Source organism: Capronia coronata, assembly GCF_000585585.1.
Source record: "Capronia coronata CBS 617.96 chromosome Unknown acBCG-supercont1.5, whole genome shotgun sequence".
Taxonomy (NCBI): domain Eukaryota; kingdom Fungi; phylum Ascomycota; class Eurotiomycetes; order Chaetothyriales; family Herpotrichiellaceae; genus Capronia; species Capronia coronata.
The window spans coordinates 1,724,609-1,750,336 of NW_006912897.1; the positions used below are offsets into that span (position 1 = coordinate 1,724,609).

Here is a 25,728-nt window from a genome sequence, read left to right on the forward strand (position 1 = left end):
ACACCAGGGAGCTGCGCGGCAGCACAAAGCTAGGTGACCCAAAGATTAGGGAGGGTGCCTGCGTCTGATAAGTTCCTCGCCTCTTGGAGCAGTCGTGCTACAGAAGGGTTACTGAGGTGCGACAAGACCCGTAGGAGGGCGCGAAGCAAGATGCGTGTATGTAGGCGTGCAGCGGTAGCGAGGATGACGAGGGTGACGCCGGACCACTCGCAATGGCGGATAGACGATGGGGTGGAGGAGAGAGCAGAGGCTGCAGCTGGCAGCTCGGGGGTACCTAGTAAGAAGAAGAAGAGGCGCTTGTTGGTCGTGGCCTGTTATGACTGCCTGGTGGGTGCACGGATGATGAGAGAACACAGGCAAGTAAGCAGAGCTGTGGGCTGCTCGGAAGTAGGAGAGCGCGCAAAAGTGCGCGACTTGGGCTTGGGCTTGAGCTTGCAGATGCTGGTCACGGTTTCCGCCGCTGTTGGTCTTTGTGTGTTTTTTTCCTCACTCTTGCTTCCTCGCTGCCATTCGTCTCTGCTCGGACCGTCGATAGGTAGGTAGTAAATTAACGACTAAGAAAATTGGGCCTTGTGGATGTCGATTTTGCCGAGGAGTTGGCGGCTGAACCGACACCAGTCAAATCGTTAGTGGTGGCGATAACGACAGTGACTGACAGACGGACGAGGAGAGAAAGGTGAATATGGCCGAGGAGGCGGTGCTGTTATAGCAGAACGAGGGTGGTTGATACCATCAGAGATGAGGCTGGCACTTGGTGAGGGAGAGTACGAGGTATGTTGTCTGATGATGGTGATGTTGATATTGTGGTGATCGATGATGATGATGATGATGATGATACTGCCGCTGCCGCTGCTGCTAATGATGGTGGCGATAGCAGTGGCTGATATTCTGGCGGCGACAGTCCGCGATAGGCTGTGTCCGGGAAGGCAGGAGTACAGAGGTACGTAAGTACCTGTAGGTATCTGAGGTAGCTAGCGACAACAGATGACCAGCAGGCTGTCGGTGGATCGCAGGCTGGTCAGGCTCCCTCTTGGAAGCACGAGTCAGTAGTAGGTAGGTCTAAGTTATGGCGCCCGTTGTGTATATGTGTTTGAGCTGGATGGAGCCACAGAGCGCGCCCCAAGTACTTGGTACCGCTATGAAAGGGTTGAAGCGGGCCACTGACAGGAGGATTGAGTTCTCGAGAAAGGAATGGTAATCAAGTCATTGGAGGGGGAGATGGGAGCCTCGCAGGAGATGTGCAGCAGAAGTAGGGGAGTCAAAGTGTGGGTGGACGAACCGAGCTGCAGCCGCTCGCTCGCTCGGTCGCTCAGTAGCTAACTACAGGTAGCTTAAACTACCTACTGTGCTACTAGGTACGTAGACAGTATAACAGGGTGGAACAGAGTGGAACAGGGTCTGGTGCGCGACAATGTTATCGTACAGATTAAGTAAAGGCAGTGAGTCGTCGAATCGGTCACTTCGGAATCGTGGCTCTGGGAAGAGATCTGGCATGAATGGGCCTTTGCTTGTCAGATATGTAGCCTGTCACCCGGCTTGACCCACGACTACCATCCTTGAGTTGATCGTCACTGCACGGTTCTTGAAAATGAACGAGATATGCAGTGGCAGCAAGCAAGATATGCTTCGGAAAGACAGCACGCAGAAAGAGTATAGAGTGTGAAGAGACAGGGAACCGGGGAGTAAATGCCCTGGTGCATCGACGCACCTACAGCACCCATAAGTGCCTATAGCATTTTAATTGACAGAGCTTTCTCCAGGTAGGTATGGTGACTAACTTATAAGGCCCTGAGGTACCTAGCTGAGGAGCTGTAGCAGCACCACTGCACAGGCGTGTGCGTCCATCAGGTATACTCTGTAAGTGTCCAGGCCTTAAGCCCCGGCTTGACAGCCCCCCCAAAGGCCATACTAGTATGGCATGCAAGCGCTGCATCTTGACCTTCGCGAGTACTATGGTCCTAGTATCCTTCAGTTACGAACCTCGTCGCATCTCATCCCATCCCATCTCAGTCCGTTGGTTTCACACTGTCTACCGTTTGGTCTTTTCATGCCTGACTCTTTCCCTCTTCCTCGTCTCTTTCTCTCTCTGCGAGTCTGGCACATCGACAGACACCGGTCATTCTGCCATACCACTTCAAGATCTGGCCAATTGCGTCTGCCACGCTGGTCTGGACGCCCTTATGATTAGGCTGCCACCCTCACCCTCACCCTCTATTGCCGCTGACATGCTCGCTCCTTGTCGGATTTCAAACAGGTCATCTGCTCCACCCCGACTACAAGATCCCTGTTTGGTGGCGGAAATGTCTCTCCACGAGCTCCCTTCCTTTTTGGTCATTAGGAACTTCATCAATCCTAACCCGGTCCGGCCACCATGACCCCTCCTAGGTACGCTCAAAGACCAGACGGGATCTGCCTCGTCCACCGAATCAGTGAGAACGAACTACAACGCTCCTCCCAGCAGGAGCTCAAGCCTGCCACCCTCTGCAGCCAAACCAAACAAGATCACATTTCGCTACGGACAGACTGCGCCCCTCGACGAACAGACCAGCATCTTTAGCTGATACGATTGAATGATTGGCCGGGTGCATCCTTGAGCACTACGTTACGTCCTGAATGCTTGCTCATTCGAGCCCTCCGCACCTCCTCTCCAACCGTGCGGCTTTTCCTGTTGGAGAAAGACCAGTAGGAAGGGCATGCTGCTTCCCAAGACATCTGCTGACCATCTTCTAAGCCTGCGGCCGGGTGCGTGCTTTAGTACTGGAGACAGTCTCATTCCGGAAAGAGCCTTGCTGCATCCTGACTGGTCTGCTCGAGCACTATAACCTGATTCTTACCATTCAATCCTCGTCCAAGGTCGCTACATCCTGGTATGCACCGTCCATTTAACGCGTCGGCCAGCGCGGGATGGGCCCTGGTCACGCTTAGTCTGCGTTGTGCCATCCTTTCTCCACGGCGGCCGTCCACCGTTGCACTCACGCCCCTGTCTTTCGATCTACCCGTGGCAGCGTCCGCTTCAGATTAACCTGTTTTGTCATGTTTGCGAACTACTGAACTTGACGACCATACTGTTCTTGCGGCATGCCTGCTGGGCAGTTGTCTGGTGCCAATCAACTTCTGCTTCAAACGCCCTCGTCTGGCCAGTGCGCCGACATGGAAGAGAGACGGCTGAAATATCGAGACGGCTTGCACCGCAGGCTACATCAACCGGTTCAGGTGAGGTGAACAAAGAAACTTATCGACTGCAGGGTCCGAGCGTAGTGTTCGAAGTTGTCTCCATGACGAATCCACGAATAGCTCGGTCCATCCACCTTGGGTCTCGTGTTTGGCTCCAGTCTTGCCTGATGCGCCCGTCGGCCTCATCTTGGCCAACCTGCTGATTGCCTTTTCCGCCGAACTCATGGGTAATCGATGTACAGAGTATCCTCTACTAAGACATTCATTCTAGAGCTGTTGGAGGACAGTGTGTCACTGACTACAGTCTATATTTCATCGACGAATGTCGCACTGGTGCAAAGACCAATTCGCCATTCCCTGTCGCATCCGTCCCGCAGAAAACGCGTCTGCTTTTGCGTTCTATCGTAACCATGTCACTCTCGAGGGGTTCATCGTTCTCCACAGACGGCTCTGTCGGCCGAATAGCCGGAAATCCGGTTAGGAATGGACGAGATCACAAGCGCTAGTGATGAAAGAGGTAAGCAAGCTCCTCGTCGCAAGCCAGCACCAGCTCGACTCATGCTCTTTACTCTGTACTGTGGACCCGCAGCGAGCACATGGCTTGAGCTGCTTGCATTTCCGAACAGTCTCCGCCTCGTCATCTACTCGGCGGCACCAACAGGGAAGTACGTGCCTTATTGCCTGCGCGTCAACTAACACAACGTGTCGGGTGCTCCGGTGTTAGTCCTGCAAGAGGAGAGCTCGCTTCTTCGGTGTTCACGACGCGGCCGAACAATCGCGGCTAGTCTCGTGTCTCCAGCCTCTAAAAAGTGAGACTTCAACTATGGTGTAAATGGTCGAGGAAATGATAAGCAGCTGCCGAGAAGCCACGGTACTGGATGGTCTTGCATACCCCCGCCTTCTTCGTTCTGATCCTTTGTCCTTGCTTCGGCATAGTACAAAATAGATGATGGCAACGCGGCATACTTTTCCAACGGAGTTGAGCTCTGTCTTGTGCTTTGGGCAGCAACGACCTGGCCCGACAGGGGCGGGGGGGACATACCATTTGCACAAGCGTAATGCGACAACGGCGCCGTGGCTGACGGCTGACGGCAGATGGGTTGAGCTGGTTGGTCTATCTGCCGTGGCGCCTACCAGGAAGAATGTGTGACTTGCGTTGCTATCATCCATTCACTGCCTGAACGCCTGACAAGTGGCGTGTACACCATCCAGAAAGCTCGATGTGCCGCCTAGCTGCAACAACTGTTCGGCCCGCCCCTGGTTCATGCCTGTGCCGTCGCATTTGGATGGTGGCAATATTGTGCGACTCGGACGGTTTCGAAGTGCTTGGAATCTGTTCCCGGCTGCATGCACACCCTCAATGTGTACGTCGTTTCTGCAGCACATGAACTGCGCGTGCGTGCTCGTTCAGGGTGCTCTGGGGAAAGACTTGGAGGCGCGGTACAGCAACAGCAAGGCCAGGCATGTCCCATTGAGACTGTCTTGTTCCATACAAGCGGTTGTTCTCGATACAGACTCCCTAACGCCACCGCAGTCAAGGCGTATACTCTCGAGTCTCCTCAGTGCGTCGATAGTCCACTCGCCAGCCGGACATCAGCCGAAATGCGCGGGGTAAATGGAACTCAGGTCGGCATGGACTGTGCGCAGGATCTGCCGCCCGACATGTATGTGATCCAGGGATCCAGGTTGTTGCAACACACTCGCACACAGACACACGGAACGACACAGCTGCGGGCGCCGTGGCACGTTGAGCAGATCGACACGAGCCGCTTGCGCAGCAGTTCATCTCGCCGCGATGGCTGTACTCACCATGCCGGTAAGCAAGTCGGTTGCTACCGAACCGCATAAGCAGTGGTGGACATGCATCCATGACATTGTCCATCGAGTATTGGTATTTGCTCATGCGCCAGTACGCGCTGCCTGTTCACGAAACCACACCACAACCACAACCACGCATGCAAGATCGTCCAAGTGGTGTGCTCAGGACACCCTACAGAATACGGAGAATCTGTTCAATATACATGCTATGCTTAAAGGAACCCCTTGTAAATTGAAATGCTCCTGTGGTCCTCGGGGAGTATCTTTCAACCCCAGCCCTATTCTACGCGCCCCCTCACTACCTATCATCAAGCAATTACCCTTTATTATACTGTCTCTACTCCTTCATATATCACATATGTCTGGCTCGAGAACACTGCATCTCGCGCACGACCATCGGAAGTCTGTCCTTGTCCTTGTGCAACGCGATCGTGGATGCACCGGCAACACCTTGTCACCCCTTGCAGTGCCCCTGTCTTTTATGCCCACGACCAGGCGTACTGAACTTAGTGCTGGGAAAGTGATTTGCCATGCATCAATGTCAGATCACTGGCCCCTATTCATACATGACGTCTCAAGGTTTCCAGGCGTCGGGTTCGTCATACCTATACTATACGATTCAGAATCTATGGAAATGAGCCAAAAACATGTACTGGAACATGCAGGATAGAGGCATTCCTGTCACTACCTCTCGACGCCGGCTTTTGCATCACCATGTACCTCTGTCAACTCAGGAATGTCCGCCAGAAAGCGCGAGCGTGACTACAACTACGACCACGACCATGAGCATGGACACGTCGACGGCTCCTTCCGGTGAGATACTGTGCAACTGTGGCTTGCTGAGCTTTGAGTTGGATCTCCATGCAATCTGACTCATTCATCAACTCCATTCATTGGAAACCCGCAACGGATTATGCCGAACGCCTCGACATTGACGATTCATCGACCGACCATTGTCGCATTCGATTGCTTATCCGCTCCCTCACTCTCTGCCTTGAACAATGAGAGATGATGAGTCGTTGTCCCTCGATTCCAGCGCTCTTCAGTCGGCGTCGTTACCAAGCATCGCACGCTGTGCCATATCCCATGTTTCACGCCTGAGCTCTTGGACACTCTACCGCACGTTGTCCTGTGTTTTATGAGCTCATCGTCTAACCAATAGCTATCGCCGGGCTAGGTAAGCCTAGTTCTGAGATCCAGGACGATATCTGCTTCGAATAAGGCAACTGTCTCGTTAAGCATCTCAACAAGCAGTCCTTCCTTGTCACCAAGGTGGTATACATAGGAGACCGGCGGGCGCAGGAAGAGAATCAATGTAAGCACCGACGTCCTCATAAGTCTCCCCACAACATACAACTACGAGTTGCAGCCTGTAACATTCCACTTATGAGGCCCAATCCAAGGAGCATTGGACAACGAAGGAAACACCTCAACTTCAGGGGATTTCGAAGCACATTATTTGTGACATCTTCTTTTCCATTTTGAGAGGCTACAATTTTGTACCCGTTTCTCCACCTCGTTAGCAATTCTGTTGTATTCCAGTTCCAGCTCAGCCCAGGGGTATGCCTTGTCTTGCTCTTATGGCATAGCTCATGGCTCATAGCTCGTGGTTTTGTAGGTCATAGGATTAGACTTGGCCATCTTGCTCCTAGCCTTCCAGCCATCCACTCATTTCAGGCTCTCTCTTTCTCTCAGGTAGAACTCAACGCCTTGTGTGAGGTATCACGCTCGTGACAAATGTGTCCGGTGATTTGGTGGAAACCATCTTATTGTGTTTGACATAGTTTCGCCATTGGTGTTTGGGGTGAGCGTAATTGGGAAAACCGTGAGTGTTGCCAGTAGAGGCGGTGGGCAATGGTGGACAATGACATCGCCACTTGGTGCCTGGCTCAAACCTTTGCGTGTCTCTCTTTCTGCGTACGTGTGTACAGCAAGGTGAGGCCGATCACTGGCGCACAAAAGTCTGTGTCTGATGGTGTTTCGCCTTCTGTTACCACCTCCGTTCACTCCTTAGCAATCAGCCTTCGTATGCCATCTTCTTCGCACATCGCTGATCCCTGAAGGCATGCTATGGTGTCAGTGTCAGAGCCTCAATTGGCACTGAAACGTTTTAACCCTTGCTCCTGACTCACGCGCTTCTGGGAGTCATGCCTGGCCAGTGATCATGATTGTAATTCGCAGTCGTACTTGTCCTAGTCATCTTCCTGATACTGAAGCAAGGTGGAGCTAAGTTTGGAAGAGACGAGCGCACAGGGCCCCCTCCGTGGATCTGGAATCGGCGGGATCAAAGATGGCGGCTTCGCTCTGCACCAGCCAGTCTCTCGTAAGACCAACATTGGACAACCACATCGCAAGAGCGGTGTCCTTTGGGTCACGAGGAATGACGAATCCAGAACCCGGGTCCACCGTGACAACAGGCTCCATCTGCCTGAGGCTGAGAAGGAGCCGGATGACTTCCGCAAAGCCTTCGCCCTTGCTGGCATAGTCGCCCGCTGGGTGGTGGAGAGGCCATGCACCCGGTTTCGTAGTCTCGCGGTCTTCCGCCCACAAGCGGTAGAGCCAGCACATACGCTCTGCACAGTTGAGCAGAATGAATGCGACAAGGACGGTCTCGACGTTCTGGTAACGCTTACGTTCGAGTACGCGTTGCTCCAGGTGGTTCATGACGGCGCGCCCGAGTTTGCTTGCGCGCTTTTCAACAGTGGATTGGAGCTGGAGAGTCATGATAGTGCGAGTGTGTTGGTAGTGTTCGCCGTCGATCGTCAGGATCTCGTGGGTCGTGTTGTCTTCCAGCATAAAGTGTGGCCCGATGTCTCTGTCGGTGAGAAGGACCGTGGCTGTCCAGAGCTCAATGACATCTGGTAGGAGGTTATCGTTCTTTTCCGTCGGTCTGTTTCGCAGTTGGTCGTCCTGCATGGCTTGAGCCAGTGTCAAAGTCGCCCGGATCACTTCTGATCTCTCTCGATTCACCAGCGGTACACGGATCTCCTGTAGAAACTGTTCCACCTTGACACTAAGCTGGTCGTCTGTGTTGATGACGAAAACATCTTGACCATTTGCACTGGCAGGGGACTCTGCAGCCTTATTGCGCTTGACTTTGCTCTTCTGCGCCTTGATTTGGAGCTTCTGCTCTGGTAGGTACCACGCGAGAAGCCGAGCGTCTAGGTTTTCGAGAGCCGACCAAGCCTTCAGTTTGCTGAGTTCATTGTGGGCGAAAACGCCATACGGCAAAACAGAATACAGCGGGAATGAATCGGCAAGCTTTGTGCGAACACAGGAATGCTTCCAAACCCGAGGCGACTCGACAGCGGAGCAGGTCTGACACGGCGTCTCCTGAGAACACACTTTCTTGAGCATGCGGCAGCGCATACAAGCCCCGAGCTTACGTAGCTCACGAACCTCTTTGCGACGTTCTTCATCAAATCTGCCCCTGACCTTGGGCTTCTGGGATTTTGCCGGCGTGCCAGACTCGGCGACAAAATGGGTTGGTCGAGCATCAGTATTAGCATTCAGAGGGATTGCTGGGAGGAGCATGCGAGCTCCGGTTGCAGCTGGAGGTTGTAGGAACGGATTGATTGGCTGCTCAACAGTATTTGGTGTATCCGCAGATTGTGTGCCTGGCATGATCGTCGGCCACATCAGTTGTGATTGACCTTGTACAAGACTGTGGTCCTGAAGACTGTTCAGAATTGCATTTGACACTTCATCCTGCGTCATGTTGATGTCGTTGTCGACCATCTGGCTGGCAAGGGTCTCATTTGCAGTGGCAGCAATGCTGCTGAGATCTGGAGGATGGGTGCTCGCCACGGGCATGATAGTAAGCTCATCTTGCGTGACCGGTGCACCACTGTGCACAAAGGAGTACTCTGCTGGTAGGCCCGATGCAGTGGCCGTGGGGAAGGCTGTATCGTGTTAGAGCAGGCTGACAACACATTTATATCATTGTAGTACTCACCATTGTTGCTGGCGCCCATACCGTCTTCATTCAAGAGGTGATCAGCAAACTGCTCAGCATCGAGTTGTGGGTCAAGGGGCATCCGGGGTGGTTCCACCTCAGCATGAGCCTGGTTCGCCGGGGTATAGCCAGAGTTGTTTTGGGCGTTTCCGCCCACTCGACGGGACGCTTCGGCCAACACGTTGAGGCCGTTGAAATTCTGAACCTCTTGCGAGGTTTTCTGGCTGGCTGGACTGACCAGATCTTCTTGTGGGCCGCCTCTTGAAGTGTTCTTGCTCGGCTCGAGGCCGAGGTCGGTCAGGTCGTGCATGCGCATGACGATTCGGGTCCTCTCAAGGTGCGAGATAGAAGGACATTTCTTGGTCAGATGGGTCGTGAGCCCCTCCAGGCGCCCCTTTGCGAAATGCTCGCCGCACTTCTTGCAGGTGTGGGCATAGCGGTTCGACGCGTCTCCGATCTTAGAGCCGCGCTCAAAGTACTCCGCGACAAGAGGGTTTGGCCTGCGGCCCATTGTGACAATGTCTGTATATAAGGAGTATGGTTAGCGGATCACAAAAGTTATGTTGATATCATACAGCCTGAATGAAGGAGACTCACACAATGTTGTTTGTTGGCACACGTGTGTCAGTAGAAAGGATTGAGAGAGGAGGAGATCGTGCAGTGAAGTGAGAGATTTGTGAGACCAGTGTTAGAAGATCGTGGCTCCCAGGCGGACGCCAGGTTCAGTCTACAGCCGACGTGATCACAATTGAGTGTGGACCATGGTCAATCAGAGTAAGATGAGGGAGTGAGAGTTACAGCGCTCACGAAGTCAATGCTGTAGGTATGTATGTATACAACCGCCATGCTCGAGGTCAAAAATTGGACAGGCAGTATTTTCATTTGGCCAAGGCGGTGGCTCGGACTCTTGGGCGGTGAGATTCCGGCCTCCGCCATGATTGGCTAACGGGTCGCGCCTTTGCCCGCAGCGGGCTCCATATAATCTTAATCATATTCGGACTAGTGGGTCGAGGAAGATACTAACTTGATCTCTACGTTGCTCCCCTTTCATCTTTCTATCTTGATCCGCCGTCACTGTCAATTCAACTGCCTACTCAATGCCTTCTTGGATATTGGCCCCAAGTTGATATTCTCATATTCTCATGTTCTCTGTTGGCTCGTCGATGCTATTATGTTCCACAGAATCATTGCCCTGGAGACGTGCTGAGGGTTTGATGTACCCAAGTACCTATCTTACGGATTTCGATGCTCCGGCGGTCGATATGTCACCCCCAGGATTTCGAAGATACGTTTCTCATCATGGCCTTCGAGCAGTCTACCCTGGGTTATGCGCTCCCTTCCCTGCCCTCTCATGACATCTGCGTACAGCCCATGCTGGTTCAGCCTCATCTGCTTCCGGCTCGCATGCAACCTCAAGCTCCGGTTGAAGTAGTCGTTCCCGGTGAAATAGATCAAGGCCGCACCGAGTTCGGCCCACGGCACGAAAAGAAGATCAAGGCGACGCCATGTCTTCGAACCCGGCAAGGCTGATGCTCCATGCCATTTTGACCCCGAGTCTTGATGGTGAGTCGTGGCCAGAGCCACTTTCAGGAAGCCTTGAGCTGTCAGCTCCGGGATGACTGTCTCCATCATCAAGGCACGAATCTGATCAAGGCCCGCATCCTTCTTGAAGATCAGGATATCAATGTCACCACAGTCGGCGCTACCTCTGCGGTAAGAGCCCCCAATGATCATTTGTGCTTCGGTATCTGCGGCTCGAAGCGCCTTCTTAACGATCGCGGCATGTTGAGCGACTTCCGCTCGGGGAATCCGTTGTTGAAAATCTTCATAATGCTCGATTCCAATGCGCTGGTTTCGGTTGAGATCGGCCTTTTGATAGAGATCTTCCAGCGTGCGATGACCTTCAGCAATCCACCGGGACGCTGTGGGAAATCCTACGTGGTAAATCCCCATGAACAACCGGAGGATCTTGTCACGAGGGTCGGCCTCAGCATTGTCGAGTCGTTGCAGTTTGCCGATCGACACGATCTCTTGGATCTTCTCTGCTAACCTGTCGCCAATCCCTCTGACCGTCAACGCCTCTTGCTTCGTCCTGATCAATCGCCGCTCTTTTCGCAAAGCTGCTACTGCCTGCCGGTAAGCTCTCGTCCGCCACTGATCGCCAGTGGCACTGTAATAGTCTGCCATCTTCAGCAGCTTCACAATGGTCTGCTCGTTTGGGTTGTCTCCTTTGCCACCATCGTGCTTTTCCATGCACATGAAGCCCGCATTTTCTTTTCGAGCTTTGCCATCACCGTGGAATGGGGCCGGCTCTTGGTCAACAGGAGGCTCGTCTCCCGGAGACTTCGCACCGTCATCGAAGCTCGGATCAATTGAAAGGCTACCAAGGCTCCGGACGTCACGGATCGCGTTGTCCAGCTCGTCCTCTGATTCGGTTTCTGCATCCAACAACGCACATTCGGCGGCATTTGCTTCCAGACCCTCCGGAGTCTCCTCATCCACAGCTGATGGAGCGAATCCATACCACTACCAGCAGTCTGGTGTTCCCGCCGGTAATGTAGGACCGTGTTTATCAATCGAATCTTCGTGTTCGATCAGGGGTTTGGACTGATGTTGCTGCTGTTCCTTGTTTGTTTCTTTCAAAGCCTCAGATCCAGATACTTGGAAGCGGTTCCAGTGAGTGTCGCAGACAGCCCTACGAGAGAAACACTCAATGAGCCAGTTCACGTTGACCAAAGTCGGACCACGCTTTTAATCCTGTTAGCGATGGGATATTAACCTCGGGACAATTTTGCACTTACCGGGATCTCTTTGCAGGCAAATTCTTTTGATGCTTCGTGCACGTCGAGGTTGTCGCACACAATGATATGAGTTATACCATTGCACCACTCGTTCGCCCAAGCAGCACCATACTGGATGGCTTTGTGGATTCGAAAACGCCGGGCTTGACAAATGTCATTGTTTGGGACGAAGTCTGCCAGAGTTATAAGCGCATGTACTCAAACAGAGTCGGGGAGATACATACAGAAGAGCAGTCCTTTGAGCATCTGCTCCCCAATGGGTACCGGCGGCAGTTTCTTGCTGCCCAATTGATGCTTGCGCTGCTTTATATTTGATAGGTCCGTCACATGCTTTCTTTTCTCTGAAGACCTTTTGGTGGTCTGGACTGCAGAGTCAACAACGATGGACGGCGATGTTTTCAACCTCCTTGCACGAGATGGAGCAGATTTCGCGGTGAGTGCAGGTTCTGAGTCTCTTCGTCGGAGCTCACGGTCCGTGGATGGTGCTCGCTTTCTCTTCTCAGGCAGAGCCTTCTTCTTTGGTGCGTCGACAGGGAGAGGTACTTTCGCTTTCTTCAGAGTGTGATCCACAGCGCTGACTGTGCTGGGCACGGTTTCTGGCCGCCGCTCACCAACTTTGCCTCTGGTTGTGATCTGCTTTGCCCGTTCATGTTGGACAGCATCTAGGGTTTGGTCTGGTTGCCGCTTGGCTTTCGCAGCTAGTCTGATGGGAGTTTCGACCTCACTTTCTGGTGAGTCATCGTCAAGAGAGTCTAGGAGATACAGATCACGGAAGAACTTGTCCTTTTCAATCTTTTCTTGCGTAGAGACCATTGTGGCTGAAAGGAATTGTTGGTGTAAGGGTCAAACCTAGAGGCGCAAGAAGGATTCATAATAAGAGTATGTGCAGCTGACATGTAACAACTCATCTCTCACCCAGAAGTGACTTTTCTTTCATTCACTGAACAAAGAAGCGGGGTGTGGGACAAGACGACACGGCACGACGCGGTCTCTTTGGGTGACCATTGGAATCGAGACACGATATCTGCGCCTGATCATGTGATGCCAAGACATATTCCTGCAAGCACTTGAGTCCGAGTACCAGTTCCACTGGCAATGCAGTAGAATCGCTGGGAGTGAAAGTACAGAGCTCTTATAGATTGAGGTTATTTGCTCTTCAAACATGGCGCGTGGGGAAATAGTCGACGTCTTCGTCTCCCTGGCAATGCGACCTCACAGTCGTTGCTTGCACCAAGCCCCACGGTTGTCTGCGAGAACTCTCCGATATGCTTCCACGTCGACCACGCCCGCGAAACCCGCTCTGCCGGCGAAGTCCAGAACTGATGCTCCCAAACCATCTATACCACTCCATGTAGGGCTGGACCGCAATCCCGAGGGACTTTCCGCCATCTCAAGAATCCCCATCCCCAAGGGAGAGAAAGGCGAGAAATTCATACCCTCTGTGTTAGCGCGACCTCTCGGTCTCACATATCCTCCTCGCCCGGGACAGAACAGTCCCATCGACCGCCGGACGCTCCAAGAGAAAAAGGCCGACTTCACGAGCTACCAAAAAGCCCTAGAACGGCGGCGAGTCTACCTCCGGTCGTTCTTCCGTCCATACTTTCAGGAATGGCGTCGGGTAGACCATTGGAAAGGCAAAAGCTTTGTCTCGAACGACAGGCTATTCAAAAGGGAAAAGGCGTTGTACTTTCCAAACATATGGGGCCAGACTCTCTCAAAAGACGGGGACGGACCAGATGGTGGGCGAGACACCACTCCGGTCCTCATGGGCAAGATCTCCATCATCGCCATGCAGTCAGGACAATGGGCAGAGGAGCAAGTCGACACCTTCGTCAGCGAGAAGTCGAATCCGCGATTACAGGACATCATTGCGCAAAGCGACGGTCTGGTGCAACGAGTCGACATCAACATGCAAGGAGACTGGGCGCGGTCTTTGCTGGTCAAGCTATTCAGCGGGAGATTGAGAAAATTGGTACCGGAGGACCGCTGGAACCGTTACTTCATGATCAAGCTGCCTCGAGACATTCGTCGTGGATTGTCAGATGATGTGCGAGACGCCATGGGTCTGCTCAATTCTCAGGTTGGATACGTCTACCTGGTCGATTCGAGCTGCAAGATCCGATGGGCCGGAAGTGGCCATGCATGGGAAGGGGAAGTGGACGGCCTCAACGCCGTCCTCCAGAGACTGATACAAGAAGAAAGAGCGCTGCAATCATCGTCACAATCGACCAACTCGGTTGCACAGTCACAGCGATCACCCGCGATCACGAAATCAACCCCGAACTCCGCCGACACAAGCCCAGATGCAATTCCGTCCGCCGCTGTAGCTTGATGATAATTCATTCAACCAACTCCCAAACCCATGCAACCCATCATTATCTGGTCAGATTACATTATTGATCACAATTCTCCGGCTTCAATCTAAATGACGCAGTCAGTCAGCAAGTCTCCTCGGTGTCCAATGATGTTTCAGCACTCACCCGCACTTCGGACATGGCTGGTCAGATTCGGCTCCATCAAGGATATCATGCTCGATCCTGCACTTCTTCGATACTGTTGTCGCTTGGTCCGACTCGCTCGCCGCAGATTTGGAAGGCTTGCGTCCCGTTGCGCGATCGCATAAGGAATGCACATAATATGGAGCCGGCCGAGCGGTACCAGGGCAGCAACCCCAGTGGTATGTGTAATAGATGCACATGAGGCGGGAATGGTCTCAGGCCAACACGAAAGATGCCGGTGATATCGCTGAATCGCTGTTTACCCTTCCCGTGGCCGATTTGGATGCTTGAAAGACACAGTCTTGTCAGGTTCGCACGGCTGGTTTCTGTCGAAAGGTGGTGTCTGAAACTCCAACTGCAGCGTTGTCTCTGTCGTTGTTCTGTTTCCGTCTCCGAGATGGCGGTGGTTTTGGCTCCTGGCGTCTGGCGTCTGGCCTCTGACCTGATCTGACAATTGGAATCTAGCTCTGCTGGAAACCCAAAAGTAGGCCTGGTCCATATCCTCTGGGTTTGATACTAGTACATGCGCATCGCAGCCCGGTTTGAGGCCCAGCGCTGAATGAAGTTGCTAGCAAATACAACGTCGGCTGGTAGTGGTTGTGCTTGTTGTTTGCCACTTCAACCAAACATTCGTCGTGTTTGGTTGTTCTTTGTTTCTTTCTTGCCTTTTCCGGCCCAAATCACAGCCGAGTGACACGCCTCAAAGCCTTGAGGTGGTGATTGTTTGTCTGCTGCGTTGCCGGTTGCCGGTTGCCGGTTGCAGCAAAGAAACATAAAATATGCGACCCCGTTTGTTGAGGTATTCTTGTGTGTTTTATGCAACAAGATATGTCGTTTGCGTCTCCAATAATGATTCAATGGCCTTTTGCGATTTGGCGACGTCACCTTCAAGTTTTCTTTTTCGATAGAGCGGACCAGCGCAGATGCAACAATTAGACGTGCTGGACAAGTCGATCTTACAATGTAGTATACGGCAAGATTGTATTATACAGTCTCAACGAGATGTGTGTTCGAAGACGAAAATAAGGTATTTAGAAATGGTCCCAAGAGGGAGAAATTTTCAAAATCTAATTGCCGCGCCCAGCCCCGGAGACAAGACAAAAGGACCAAGACTGACATGACAGTATTATGAGCCCTGTGCACTGCTTTACAGTGCCAGGGTCAAAGACACTATAGAGTTATGTAGGTACCTTACATAAGGTATCATTTCCCTCATATCTAGAAACACTGCTTCCAACATCCTAGTATGCCACGGCAAAGCCGTCATGATCTGAGGTAGTATAGCCAAAGCGTTGTCGTTCTTGGCCAGTGACCCGGGAAAGCCTGAAGTCTACTACACCGAGACTACCTATCTTCGAGCATTGAGTCGCGCAAGACTGGATTGACTTCTCGAAATGTCTTGACCCGATCAAAAAGGCAGCGCGCAGACAGGCGAAGACGATGGATGTATCATGGGAAGACAGACGAAAATGTTGTGGAGGATATCAAATGGACATGTACTCGCATTGTCCTATTCTCGTCCGTCTTTGCATTCTATCCTGCCCTAGCGCACCTAAGGATATCTGAGCTCGGAGTATCAACCAAAAGGGTTATGCCTCCTTCCTTATAACGTTGGCAATTGGTGCGGCGTAGCGTCCATCGAGCCTTGCTGGGAACGCTCTAAGGGGGGTTGAGAAGGACCGAGGAGTTCACGGGTCTCCATGTGGCCATCTGATCTCCGTTGAGAGTATGGCAGCAGTGAGCCACTACAATGACCGACCATTCATGCCTCTATTGCAGGATATCCCAGACCCAGCTGTCGAAGGCCACAGACAAAGGGCCACTGTCGTGGTCCCATCGCAGAAATGCCTCGATGAACCTCTGACACGCCCGTGTGAGAGGCCCATTCGCATTGTCCCGATTAGCTCGAATGCAAGCACCAATGTGCTATTGCCAAAGCTGAGTCGTCTTGACATCGAGAATGAGCCAAGAATCAGTCATACAAACGAGCTGGACATTATCGACCAAAGGAGATTGCAGGGCCCGTTTGTTGGTAGCGTTGCAATAAGAAATATCATTCAGATACCCCTGCATAACAAGTTCGATAGTCGTCCTTGTAGACGCCCGGACGGATGACCTCGTGCTGCCCGGATTCCGTGTGCTTCGATCTCTCTGACTGCTCGCTCCTGGAATCGAGGTACCTTGCAGGGGTGTGATTGGGTCTCTGGGTCGTATAATGGAAAACATAACCAGCCCTTGTCGGTTACAGAGTGTGTTTCCTCGACGATGCTTTGGTGAGCCTCATCTCAAACCGACGGAGACTTGGCACATATCAGCGGTCGAGATCGGAGCGGAATCGAGTTGACTGCCATCGCCCGCCACAGCTCCCGTGATCGAGACGTAGATGTCGTGAAAGATGCTGGCAATATGCATCTCAGTGCCCAGCCTGACGAGACCTTTTGGACCACGCAGTCGACTCTCGCTAAGGGAGGTATCAGAGGTGCCGGCTGTGTGAATCCCGCTAAATGAAGAAGATAACCAGACGCCACAAGCTCCTCAGTATCAGCTGAAGTAAAGCAGCACAAGAAAACAAAAGGCGATAAAAGACCCCAGGATGATCCCATCGCGTCGTCTTTTCGATCCGATTCTTGAGATCAGCCCGTTAACACCAGGTATTTGTGCCGCTGCGGATGTAATCCTCCGGTTGATGCTGGACAGTGTTTCTCTCTGGATGCCGAAGTTCTCATTGATCGCATACGCCTGCGCCAGCACGCCATCAATCGTACTGTGGCTCTGATCGAGCCGAGCGCGTTCCTGCAGCATGTATTCGGCTTCCGCCTCGGCAGGATTCGAACTTCGAAATGCATCAATGTCAGACCGCACATTGGCCAGCAGATGTTGCCGGTCGCGTGCCTCGGAAATGGAGGATTTGAGGCGCCGTAATTCCTGGCGATGCTCGCTCAACAGTTCGCGATGGCGGGTAAGGTTGTTCTGTTTTAAAGTGGAAGTATTTAAAGCGCTCTCGGAGTCCAGGAGTCGCGAAAGTTGCGATATCAAGCCATCGCGCTATATCTCCGTGTCAGGCGCACTGGCATATACTTTCCTGCATTCTTGAGGCATCGTACCTTCTGTAGTAAATCCTCGATGTCGGCCTCGTTTCTTCGTTCTTCGTCGGACGGTTTGGGAGGTAGGTTCGGCGTCGAAGAGTATTGCGAGTATGTGTGGAATAACGCCTCGGTCTCAAAAATCATTTAGCACAATGCACCATCCTTTGAAGGGGTGCACCAACCTGACTCTCAAGAGTCCTCAGCTGTTGACGCAACTGCGCCCAGCCTGCTCCGGTCGTCATCGTCTAGAGGCAGTACTGTATCGTGGAATAAAAGCATGCAGTCGTGCTACAATCTGGAGTGAAGTGTGCAGACGTATGTCTCCATGGTACTCATCCAGGAGCATCGACTGTTGGTCGAGATAGGAGAGTGTGTGGTGTAATACTACCTACAGATAGTGGTAAAGAAGGGATCCTACCGCCAGCGAACTTCCTGACGAGGCTCATGGCAGGCGGACCCCGGCCCCATCCTTTGGTCAAACACGCCAAGCCTAATCCGGAACAGTCGATCCACCGCACATCTCCAGTCACGTGTTCAAATCTTGGCACCTCACACTTTCCAAAAATTCCAAGGTCGCAGGTCGCTACCACTAAGGACATTGACCTGGCCGCCCATCCACACGACATCAATCCCTTCCAAGCACGATTTTTGACGTCGACTAGGTCTCCCAAATAGTCACCATGGTACGGTTCCCCGAGTCGCACAAGAAGGATTTCTGTGCATTGCAGCGCAGCGCATACTGACTGGGACAAATAGTCGACCAACGCAAAAGTCAAGCCCGGCCAGCTCTGGGGCAAGAGCAAGGACGACCTGAAGAAGCAACTCGACGAGCTCAAGGGCGAGCTCGTTTCCCTCCGTGTCCAGAAGATTGCCGGCGGTGCTTCCTCGAAACTCACCAGAATGTACGTTTTCTTTGCAACGAGATTGATTCCACCACCCAAGCGAGTGCGCAGGATGAAATGGCAGATTTTGGCAAGATGAAGGCAGAAAAAACTGACAAGCATTCTCTGGGAAAATAGACATGATCTCCGCAAATCGATTGCCCGCGTTCTCACAGTCATCAACGCCAACCAACGACACCAGCTCCGCCTGTTCTACCAGAAGAAGAAGTATCTTCCTCTCGACCTCCGACCCAAGCAGACCCGTGCCATCCGTCGCCAATTGAGCAAGAAGGACGCCAGCAGAATCACCGAGAAGCAGAAGAAGAGACAAACGCATTTCCCCCAGCGAAAGTATGCTGTCAAGGCCGAGTAGATGATGAGCGGTGGAAAGTTGGTGGTGCGACGTGTATGCAAGTGCGACAAATGAAGCGATGATTCGGGAGGCATGGAATGGGATCGGTAGTCCCCGGTCTCGAGCATTATTCTAGGAGCGTCGGCTTGCGTCTTAGCTACGGAACTGAGCACAGGACAATGCAGAAGTACATCTGGTCCTGCCAGATTACGTGGTGAAGAAAAGCCTCAGTACCTAAATTTGAAGACAACACTATGGTTTCAAGAATATTGGCCTTGATCATTGACGATAAGAATTGTCGGGGCGAATGGCTGTAAGCCTGGCCGTGGAAGACTTCGTAGCTTTCGGGGAGAGATATTGTAGACTAACAGTCGATATCAATCAGTTGCCGCTACGCTCCCAGGGCTCGAGAGCCCAATGCCCATCGCAGACACATCTCGCCAGAAGCCCGGCGACTTGTCTTGGCCAATCACGCGGTGAGACGCTGATATCCTCATTGAAACTGCCACATCTCATGCACCGGCGAACCATGAGCACGCCTGTGCCACTCGGATCCGGTGCGCCTTTCAATATCGGCTTCTTGCGGTGGACATCATAGACGACGGAGGACGTCTTGGACCCATCACTTTGATGACCGAGTATGTCTTGGTTCAAAAACACATACTCGATGTCGACCTGGTCCGTAAAGAGTTTCAGTCGATCGATCAGCATTTTCGCCCGTAACCCGACTGGACTGTTGAACAGCTTGTTCAATAAGACTTTGATCGTTCCTTGATACGCTTCGTGGACGATGCCTGTCGCCATCATGTCGAGCTGTCTGGTAGCAGTTCCAGGAATGTCACCTTCGATGTCGCCTGGCCCGGACCAGCGATATTCCAGTAGTGCTTCAATGGCCTGAAAGCTGATTCCTTTGTTGGTGGTTTGCTGCTGAATACACTGAAGCACTTGAACGTGATGTGGTGTTTTCGGTTCCGTGCCTTTGGCGTAAGCTCTCACAGCCCTGACAAATGCAACAAGAAATTGGCGAGAGCAATGTATATTTATGAGAAGGGCGACCAGCCCCTGGCTGCCATCACCCTTGGTATCTCCTAAGCGTCCAATGTCCTTGTCGTCGAACATTTCGGGATTTGTCTCTCTGTCACCCACTTCCAGAATTGTGCTGATGATGAATCGGACGACCGACAATCCCCATCTAATATTAGAGCAGAGCATGTCGGTGAAATCCTCGGTCATGACAACGTTCAGATTTTGTACTTCTTTCAAGTTCATGAAGAGCAGAGTCGCCGTGTGGCGTATGTTGTTCGCAACCCATGCCCACTGCGCACTTAAAGACCAGCCCTTTCTCCCCTCAGTTGGAGCAATGGAGGGAAGCTGTGGGCAATTGGCAACGAGGCATGCGTGGTAAGCCATGACTCGCCCCATGACCTGTTTGTGAAACAATTTTTCAAGCTCCGAACCGGGTGTCTTCTCGTGCACAAATTCGTTGTCACGGAAGAGACTCCGATACATGCCCGAGACGATGGTGGGCGTAATGGCAGTCGGTATACTGTGTAAAGCACACATCAGCACGTCGTCGCAAGTCGAATTCGTCCAACAGGCTCGTGCAAATGTCAGATTCAGAGCAGCAATGGCCACATCAGCATTGGGATCTGGTGACTGCTGCGATTGCATTTGCACTTGTGCTACTTGGTGTTCCATGGTGACGATTTGGGTCTTCCCATCCTGCATAAGGTCCGCCTTGACACAAGCACTGGGTGAGAAACTCGAACAAACGGCATTCGGTACGAATGGGAACACGAAGCCTGCTTGGGACATGGAAGAGGTTTCCGTTGCTGAGGCAGCAAATGAGACGGGGGACAAGTCCTCCGAGCTCAAAAAGTCCGTTCGACCTTCCTGCGTCGTTACCACGAGTGCTGGATAGCCATCTACGTGATGGACCGTGGTAATCACCTGCTCCTCTTTGTCTGCGCGACGTTGCAGAGCGTAGGTGGAGGGTGATCCGACCTTGCTGGAGCCTTTTGATGGTAACTCGGCGAATCGGGGATGCAGCTTTTGCTCGACCGAAGTCACAGCCCATCTTTTAATCATGCTTGAAACCAGATAGCCGTGATCGACTATGCTAACTGCCTTGTTGACGCCTGAAGAAATGGCCAGAATTGTTGGAGGTGTCTGAGCCGCCTTTTCCATGTCTGGACTTTGCACGACCTCTAGATGAGTAAGACGCCAGGAGTCTGGATCATACATGTCCCCCAGCGTGGAAGACCCGGCTGGTTGCGATGACACCTTGCTAGGGGCGTACTCGACATTGATGGCTGGAAGCCCCTCAACCGCTTGTCTGACTTCGGTCCAGTCGAAGGAGATGAGACACACCGATATCAAGGCTTTGAACGAATGCAGAGCGACTAACATCTTGCCTTCCAACGTTGGGGCAAAGCTGGCATGGCTGTACAAAATGTCTTCAGAGGGCGACAGATGCTTGGTGACTTTGGTATATTGACCATCCCCTCTCTGGAAACACAATGTGAGAAGACCACTGCGGTGCACAACCAGAATGGCTCGGTGCCAGTAGGGGCCGAGTGGTTTCGCCCTGGCGTTATTGTGAACCCATCGAGAGTCGGCCTTTGTGGCAAGCGTCACGACATTCCTAAGCCTTTCTTGCCGGTCTTGATTGAGCCATGTTACACCGACGGGTTGAGACAGTTCACTTGGCTCGTCCAGATCTCCTCGACGAGCCAAGATCAAGCGATTAATGGCGACAAGGGAGGTGTGGTAGACCCAAGTTCTCCCTTTCAGGTCGACGACGGCCAGTTCGCCTCCCGTCGCACTCCAACTGAGGTTCACAGCATCCTCAAAAATAGTGGTCAGGGCATGTCTATCGTTGAGTTGCCATGCCTTGGCATCGTGGCTGTACCGAAGACACTCGAGATAGACGGTGGAACCATCGTCGGAGATGCTGGCAATATTCCCATGTCTCGACCAGGCTATGCGTTCGAGGCAGCCGGAATACCATCGGCGATGCAATTGCTCGATGACAGTGAGGTTTGGGGGTAGGGCGACATTCGGTACGGATCCAAGTTCTGTTGTAGGGTTGATGTGCTGAATCTGGTGCATAGAATTCTGATCGAAGAAAGCCTCCGGAGCGAAGTCGCCAGGGTGATCCATTTGACTCAATTGCTCCATTTCGAGCAGGATGCGTTCATACTATGAATCGTCCATGTCTTCCATGCTTGCGCTTTATCGTGTCTGCAGGGTTTCTTTTTCTGCCTGGTGATGGTGTGCGGCTTTTGTTTGGTGAATTCAACGCAGACTCCTTTGATGTAGTGAATGTTTAGCCAGTGATACGGTGTACTTGATTGGCAGCAGCCAACTAGGTATATGCCGAAAGAGGCGTGTGTGAATCTCGAATTTGAAGCGTGATGATAGATGTCCTGGTCACCGTGTGCAGCGTGGAGTGCCACAGGGAAGTGGGTTTAGGCAAGAACAGTCCTAGGGAGCCGTCGTGGCACAGGTGGCTCGTGTGAAAAGGCTGCAAGACTGCGCTGTGGCTTGAGTGAGGATGGTCAAGCCACAGCCTGCGTTTCAGGTCTGTCTGTGCCTGTAGTTGTAGCCGGGGTAACGGTCGGCACTCGGTAGAGTAGTACGAACTTCAGGTGCTTTGGAGGTCGGTAGAAGATTTGCTTGAGAATTGCAGATAGATCAGTATAGTGAGCAAGAAGGCAAAGCCTGGTGTGCAACCAGCGGGAAATAGAGGAACAGGACGGGGTATGAAGCAGAGTTGATGTGCAGTCACTGAGTCACTGTAGTAGAGAGCAATAATGGAAAGCCCAGAGGGATACTACCTACCTAGGGAGGACTCCTGGTAGGCACTTTAGGCCAATGTTTGGTTCCAGCAGCTGGTTGGGTGCCCGAGCACTAAAGTTCACCCCCCGCAGCCTCGTTACTTGTTGGGGGCTTGTTAGGCTCCTCGGGCATCTGTTACGCCTTTTTAGTATGCTTGTCCAGGCACCACAATAGCCTAAAACGCGTGCTATTCAGGCCCGCAGCCCGAATGCTATTGTCTGATTGACCGATTGACCGATTGAGATTCCGATCCTTTGTTTTGACTTTGTTTGCGTCCCTCGCCGGAGAGTCGGCTCTCTTCATTCTGCAGAGACGCTGCAGGGCGCCTTTTAGGCTCTCTCCGTCTTTCCGTTGTCTCCTGTGTTATCCCGCCCTCGCAGCCGCTGACGATTTCTTCCACCACTCAATCTCCAGATCGGCTCCCTGTTCCTCCCACTCCTCCTTCCATCATCCCAGTTGAGTATGGTTTAGTCCAGCCTCATCTCATCCTACGCCTCGTTCTCAGCTCATTTTTCGAATCCACCTGCCTGCGACTATCTCGCCGTCGTCGACGCACTGCGATCTCGAGTCTCTACTACGTCGTCTCGAGTCTGTTGAATTGCGATTCGACGGAGAAAATAGCGATCCGGCTGTGGGTAGCTCCTTCCCTTACCAGAATCTGAATCATGCGATAAATCGCTGGGTCATGAAAAACAGCACAACAAACATGAACGCCGACGACTTCTCCGACCTGTCTTCGCCGTTGAGCTCGGTTCCCAGCTCTCCTCTCAGCTCTCCTCCAAGCTCGCCCATCTTACCTCCTGCCTGGCAAGACCTGACTCCCCCACCGTCACAGCATGCCGGCGACGAAATGCCACCTGCTCGCAAGCGCCGGAAAATTGAACCCAGGGTTCGCACAACCCAGCACCTGGACCTCACGTCAGACACGGCGCAGTCGGAGTATGATCGATCCGAAGCTCTAGACACCCTCCTGAAGGCTTTGCGCAACAGGAGGAAAATCGTGGTCATTGCAGGCGCCGGCATCTCCGTCTCAGCTGGCATACCAGATTTCAGATCATCCGACGGACTATTCAGGAGCTTGAGGGACGAGCACAAACTGAAAAGCTCTGGTAAAATGCTTTTCGATGCGTCCGTCTACAAGGATGATCATTCAACTTCCAGTTTCCATGACATGGTGCGCAAGCTTTCCACCATGGCTGAAAATACCAAGCCGTCTGCTTTCCACCGCTTCCTGGCCAGACTTGCTGTCGAAGGTCGCCTATTACGCCTCTATACTCAGAATGTCGACGGCCTGGAAACGTCTCTACCTCCCCTAGCAACCCAAGTACCCCTCAGCCACAAAGCGCCATGGCCGCAAACTATCCAATTGCATGGCGGGTTGGAGAAGATGATGTGTCAAAAGTGCAGACATGTTTCTGATTTCCAAGCCCATCTCTTCAACGGACCTACCCCACCACTTTGCCCACAATGTGTCGCGGCGGATACCGTACGAACAACACATGCGGGCAAGCGAAGTCACGGTGTGGGAAGGTTACGACCTAGAATTGTTCTATACAACGAACATAATCCTGACGATGAAGCCATTGGTGCTGTAACGAGAGCCGATTTTCGGACAAGACCTGACGCGGTAATCGTTGTTGGAACGAGCATGAAAATCCCAGCGGTACGAAGAATCGTCCACGAAATGTGTCAGATTGTCAGAGACCGACGAGAAGGCACTACGATATGGCTCAATAGAGACCCGGTTCCCCCTGGCAAGGACCTCGAGAACTGCTGGGACCTCATTGTGAAGGCGGATTCCGATGACGTGGCGAGATTAGCAGGCTTGAAAGAATGGGACGATTCCAGCCCTGATGTGACAGAGCCCTACACCGAAACCGATCTCGAGAAGGTCAAATCAAGTCAAGGAGAAATCGAGGTGGTCATTTCCGGGTCTCCCAAGAAGGAGGAAAGACCTGCTCAACCGTTGTTACCTTCCGCTGTTCCAAACACGATGACTCCACCGCGCAGCCAGAACGGAGGGGACGTTCCAAAGAAATCTAGGGAGAGCCAATCTTCGAGTGCCTCGCCTGTGCGGATCAAGTTATTTGTCTCGGACCGGAGCAAGGCCTCTGCACAGGTCAAGAACGCGGCCAGTTCGGGCAGGTCTCTCGCCGATGTGCTGTGTGGAAAAGAGAACAAGGTCAAATCTACCAAGTCCAAGACTTCTCTCAACAGGAAGCCGAAGGTCACCAAGATCCGAGCTCGCAACAATCCTCGATCACAGACATTGATCACAGGCAAGATCACGAAATCAAGCGCCGTGGAGAATACGGTAAACAAAAAGCCGCTGCCGGAACCGTTGTCGCCTCGTCGCGATTCGAATGAAACTCTCATTCCTCCTCAGAAATCGGAGTATTCCAGTCTAGAAGGGAGCCCTGCACCAGAAACGCCGCCCTCGATGAACGATGAGTGGCAGAAACGGGAAACAGTGTCTCCTACAGGAAGGATACCGTCCGACATGGTCAAGCTACTGAACTAATACCGTGGGAAAGCATATTCAATGATGCGAGCATTATTACGGGAAGAATGGCGAAGAGAGCCTTCTCCGTAGGTTCTCATGTTCTCAAAAGCATAGGAGAACAAACTCTTGACACAATTGATCATTCGCGTGGTTTCAGCGTGGAGAGAGCGTCGTATGTCGCATATCGCCTGCGTCGTTGGATTCGCAGGAAGGGAGCCTACAAAGACGTGGCTCGAATAAGGGGCGCCATGCGACTGTGTTCTATTCTTCCCACTTCTCGCATGGTAGCATGCCCGAACAAGGGGCTTTTACGCATGAGATCAGACAATGCATTTTTTCTTCTTCATTTGCTGGAGGGACACAAACAGACCTGTAGCATGTTCCTGATATCTCAACATATCGATGCGATACTGAGGACCAGAGCGCGTCTCACTCTTGCTGATATGAGCGGACACCACTTGAGACCCAGATGTTAGTTTGAACCGAGATCTCTATTTGAGCATAGCATTACCTTACCCTTCGATCATAAAATTCTCCTGTGCACGTATATTCGTGTCTGTTCAAATAAAAATGGACAGTAACAAAACAATCCGCGGCAGGACAATTCAGGACTGGCGGAGGGGCCAATGGGTGTAGAATTAGAAGATGGATTACGCATGATCAGGAGAATATATGACATATAATACCTAGTATATATCTCTGGATCGAGCATAAGGGTTTTTATATGACATTCAAATATGAGGTTTAGGGAAGAGACAACCTATCCAACATCAGATTCCTCAGAGACTCCTCAAACACCATTATTGATGGTACAAGACTC

At 52.3% G+C, this 25,728-nt stretch overlaps 7 protein-coding genes across 7 annotated transcripts; 3 read left to right on the top strand and 4 right to left on the bottom strand.

Moving 5' to 3' along the window:
- Positions 1 to 7,218: 7,218 nt before the first annotated feature.
- A1O1_06292 (uncharacterized protein) lies at positions 7,219 to 9,458 on the bottom strand (the record flags this gene model as incomplete). Its single annotated transcript, XM_007727171.1, has 2 exons — positions 7,219 to 8,894; positions 8,948 to 9,458. 2 exons carry the CDS (start codon positions 9,456 to 9,458, stop codon positions 7,219 to 7,221), a joined length of 2,187 nt encoding a protein of 728 aa, XP_007725361.1.
- Positions 9,459 to 10,180: 722 nt separating this feature from the next.
- A1O1_06293 (uncharacterized protein) lies at positions 10,181 to 12,561 on the bottom strand (the record flags this gene model as incomplete). Its single annotated transcript, XM_007727172.1, has 4 exons — positions 10,181 to 11,451; positions 11,512 to 11,695; positions 11,749 to 11,921; positions 11,973 to 12,561. 4 exons carry the CDS (start codon positions 12,559 to 12,561, stop codon positions 10,181 to 10,183), a joined length of 2,217 nt encoding a protein of 738 aa, XP_007725362.1.
- A 349-nt stretch (positions 12,562 to 12,910) lies between these two features.
- On the top strand, positions 12,911 to 14,080 carry A1O1_06294 (uncharacterized protein; the record flags this gene model as incomplete). Its single annotated transcript, XM_007727173.1, has 1 exon — positions 12,911 to 14,080. The coding sequence occupies one exon, from the start codon at positions 12,911 to 12,913 to the stop codon at positions 14,078 to 14,080; it is 1,170 nt and encodes a 389-aa protein (XP_007725363.1).
- A 2,707-nt stretch (positions 14,081 to 16,787) lies between these two features.
- On the bottom strand, positions 16,788 to 17,574 carry A1O1_06295 (uncharacterized protein; the record flags this gene model as incomplete). Its single annotated transcript, XM_007727174.1, has 3 exons — positions 16,788 to 17,291; positions 17,351 to 17,464; positions 17,515 to 17,574. 3 exons carry the CDS (start codon positions 17,572 to 17,574, stop codon positions 16,788 to 16,790), a joined length of 678 nt encoding a protein of 225 aa, XP_007725364.1.
- Positions 17,575 to 18,012: 438 nt separating this feature from the next.
- On the top strand, positions 18,013 to 18,586 carry A1O1_06296 (large subunit ribosomal protein L35e; the record flags this gene model as incomplete). Its single annotated transcript, XM_007727175.1, has 3 exons — positions 18,013 to 18,015; positions 18,089 to 18,234; positions 18,352 to 18,586. 3 exons carry the CDS (start codon positions 18,013 to 18,015, stop codon positions 18,584 to 18,586), a joined length of 384 nt encoding a protein of 127 aa, XP_007725365.1.
- Positions 18,587 to 18,946: 360 nt separating this feature from the next.
- Positions 18,947 to 21,727, bottom strand: A1O1_06297 (uncharacterized protein; the record flags this gene model as incomplete). Its single annotated transcript, XM_007727176.1, has 1 exon — positions 18,947 to 21,727. One exon carries the CDS (start codon positions 21,725 to 21,727, stop codon positions 18,947 to 18,949), a length of 2,781 nt encoding a protein of 926 aa, XP_007725366.1.
- Positions 21,728 to 23,111: 1,384 nt separating this feature from the next.
- Positions 23,112 to 24,926, top strand: A1O1_06298 (uncharacterized protein; the record flags this gene model as incomplete). The annotated part of the gene is made up of 1 exon (XM_007727177.1): positions 23,112 to 24,926. The coding sequence occupies one exon, from the start codon at positions 23,112 to 23,114 to the stop codon at positions 24,924 to 24,926; it is 1,815 nt and encodes a 604-aa protein (XP_007725367.1).
- Between the last annotated feature and the right edge of the window lie 802 nt (positions 24,927 to 25,728).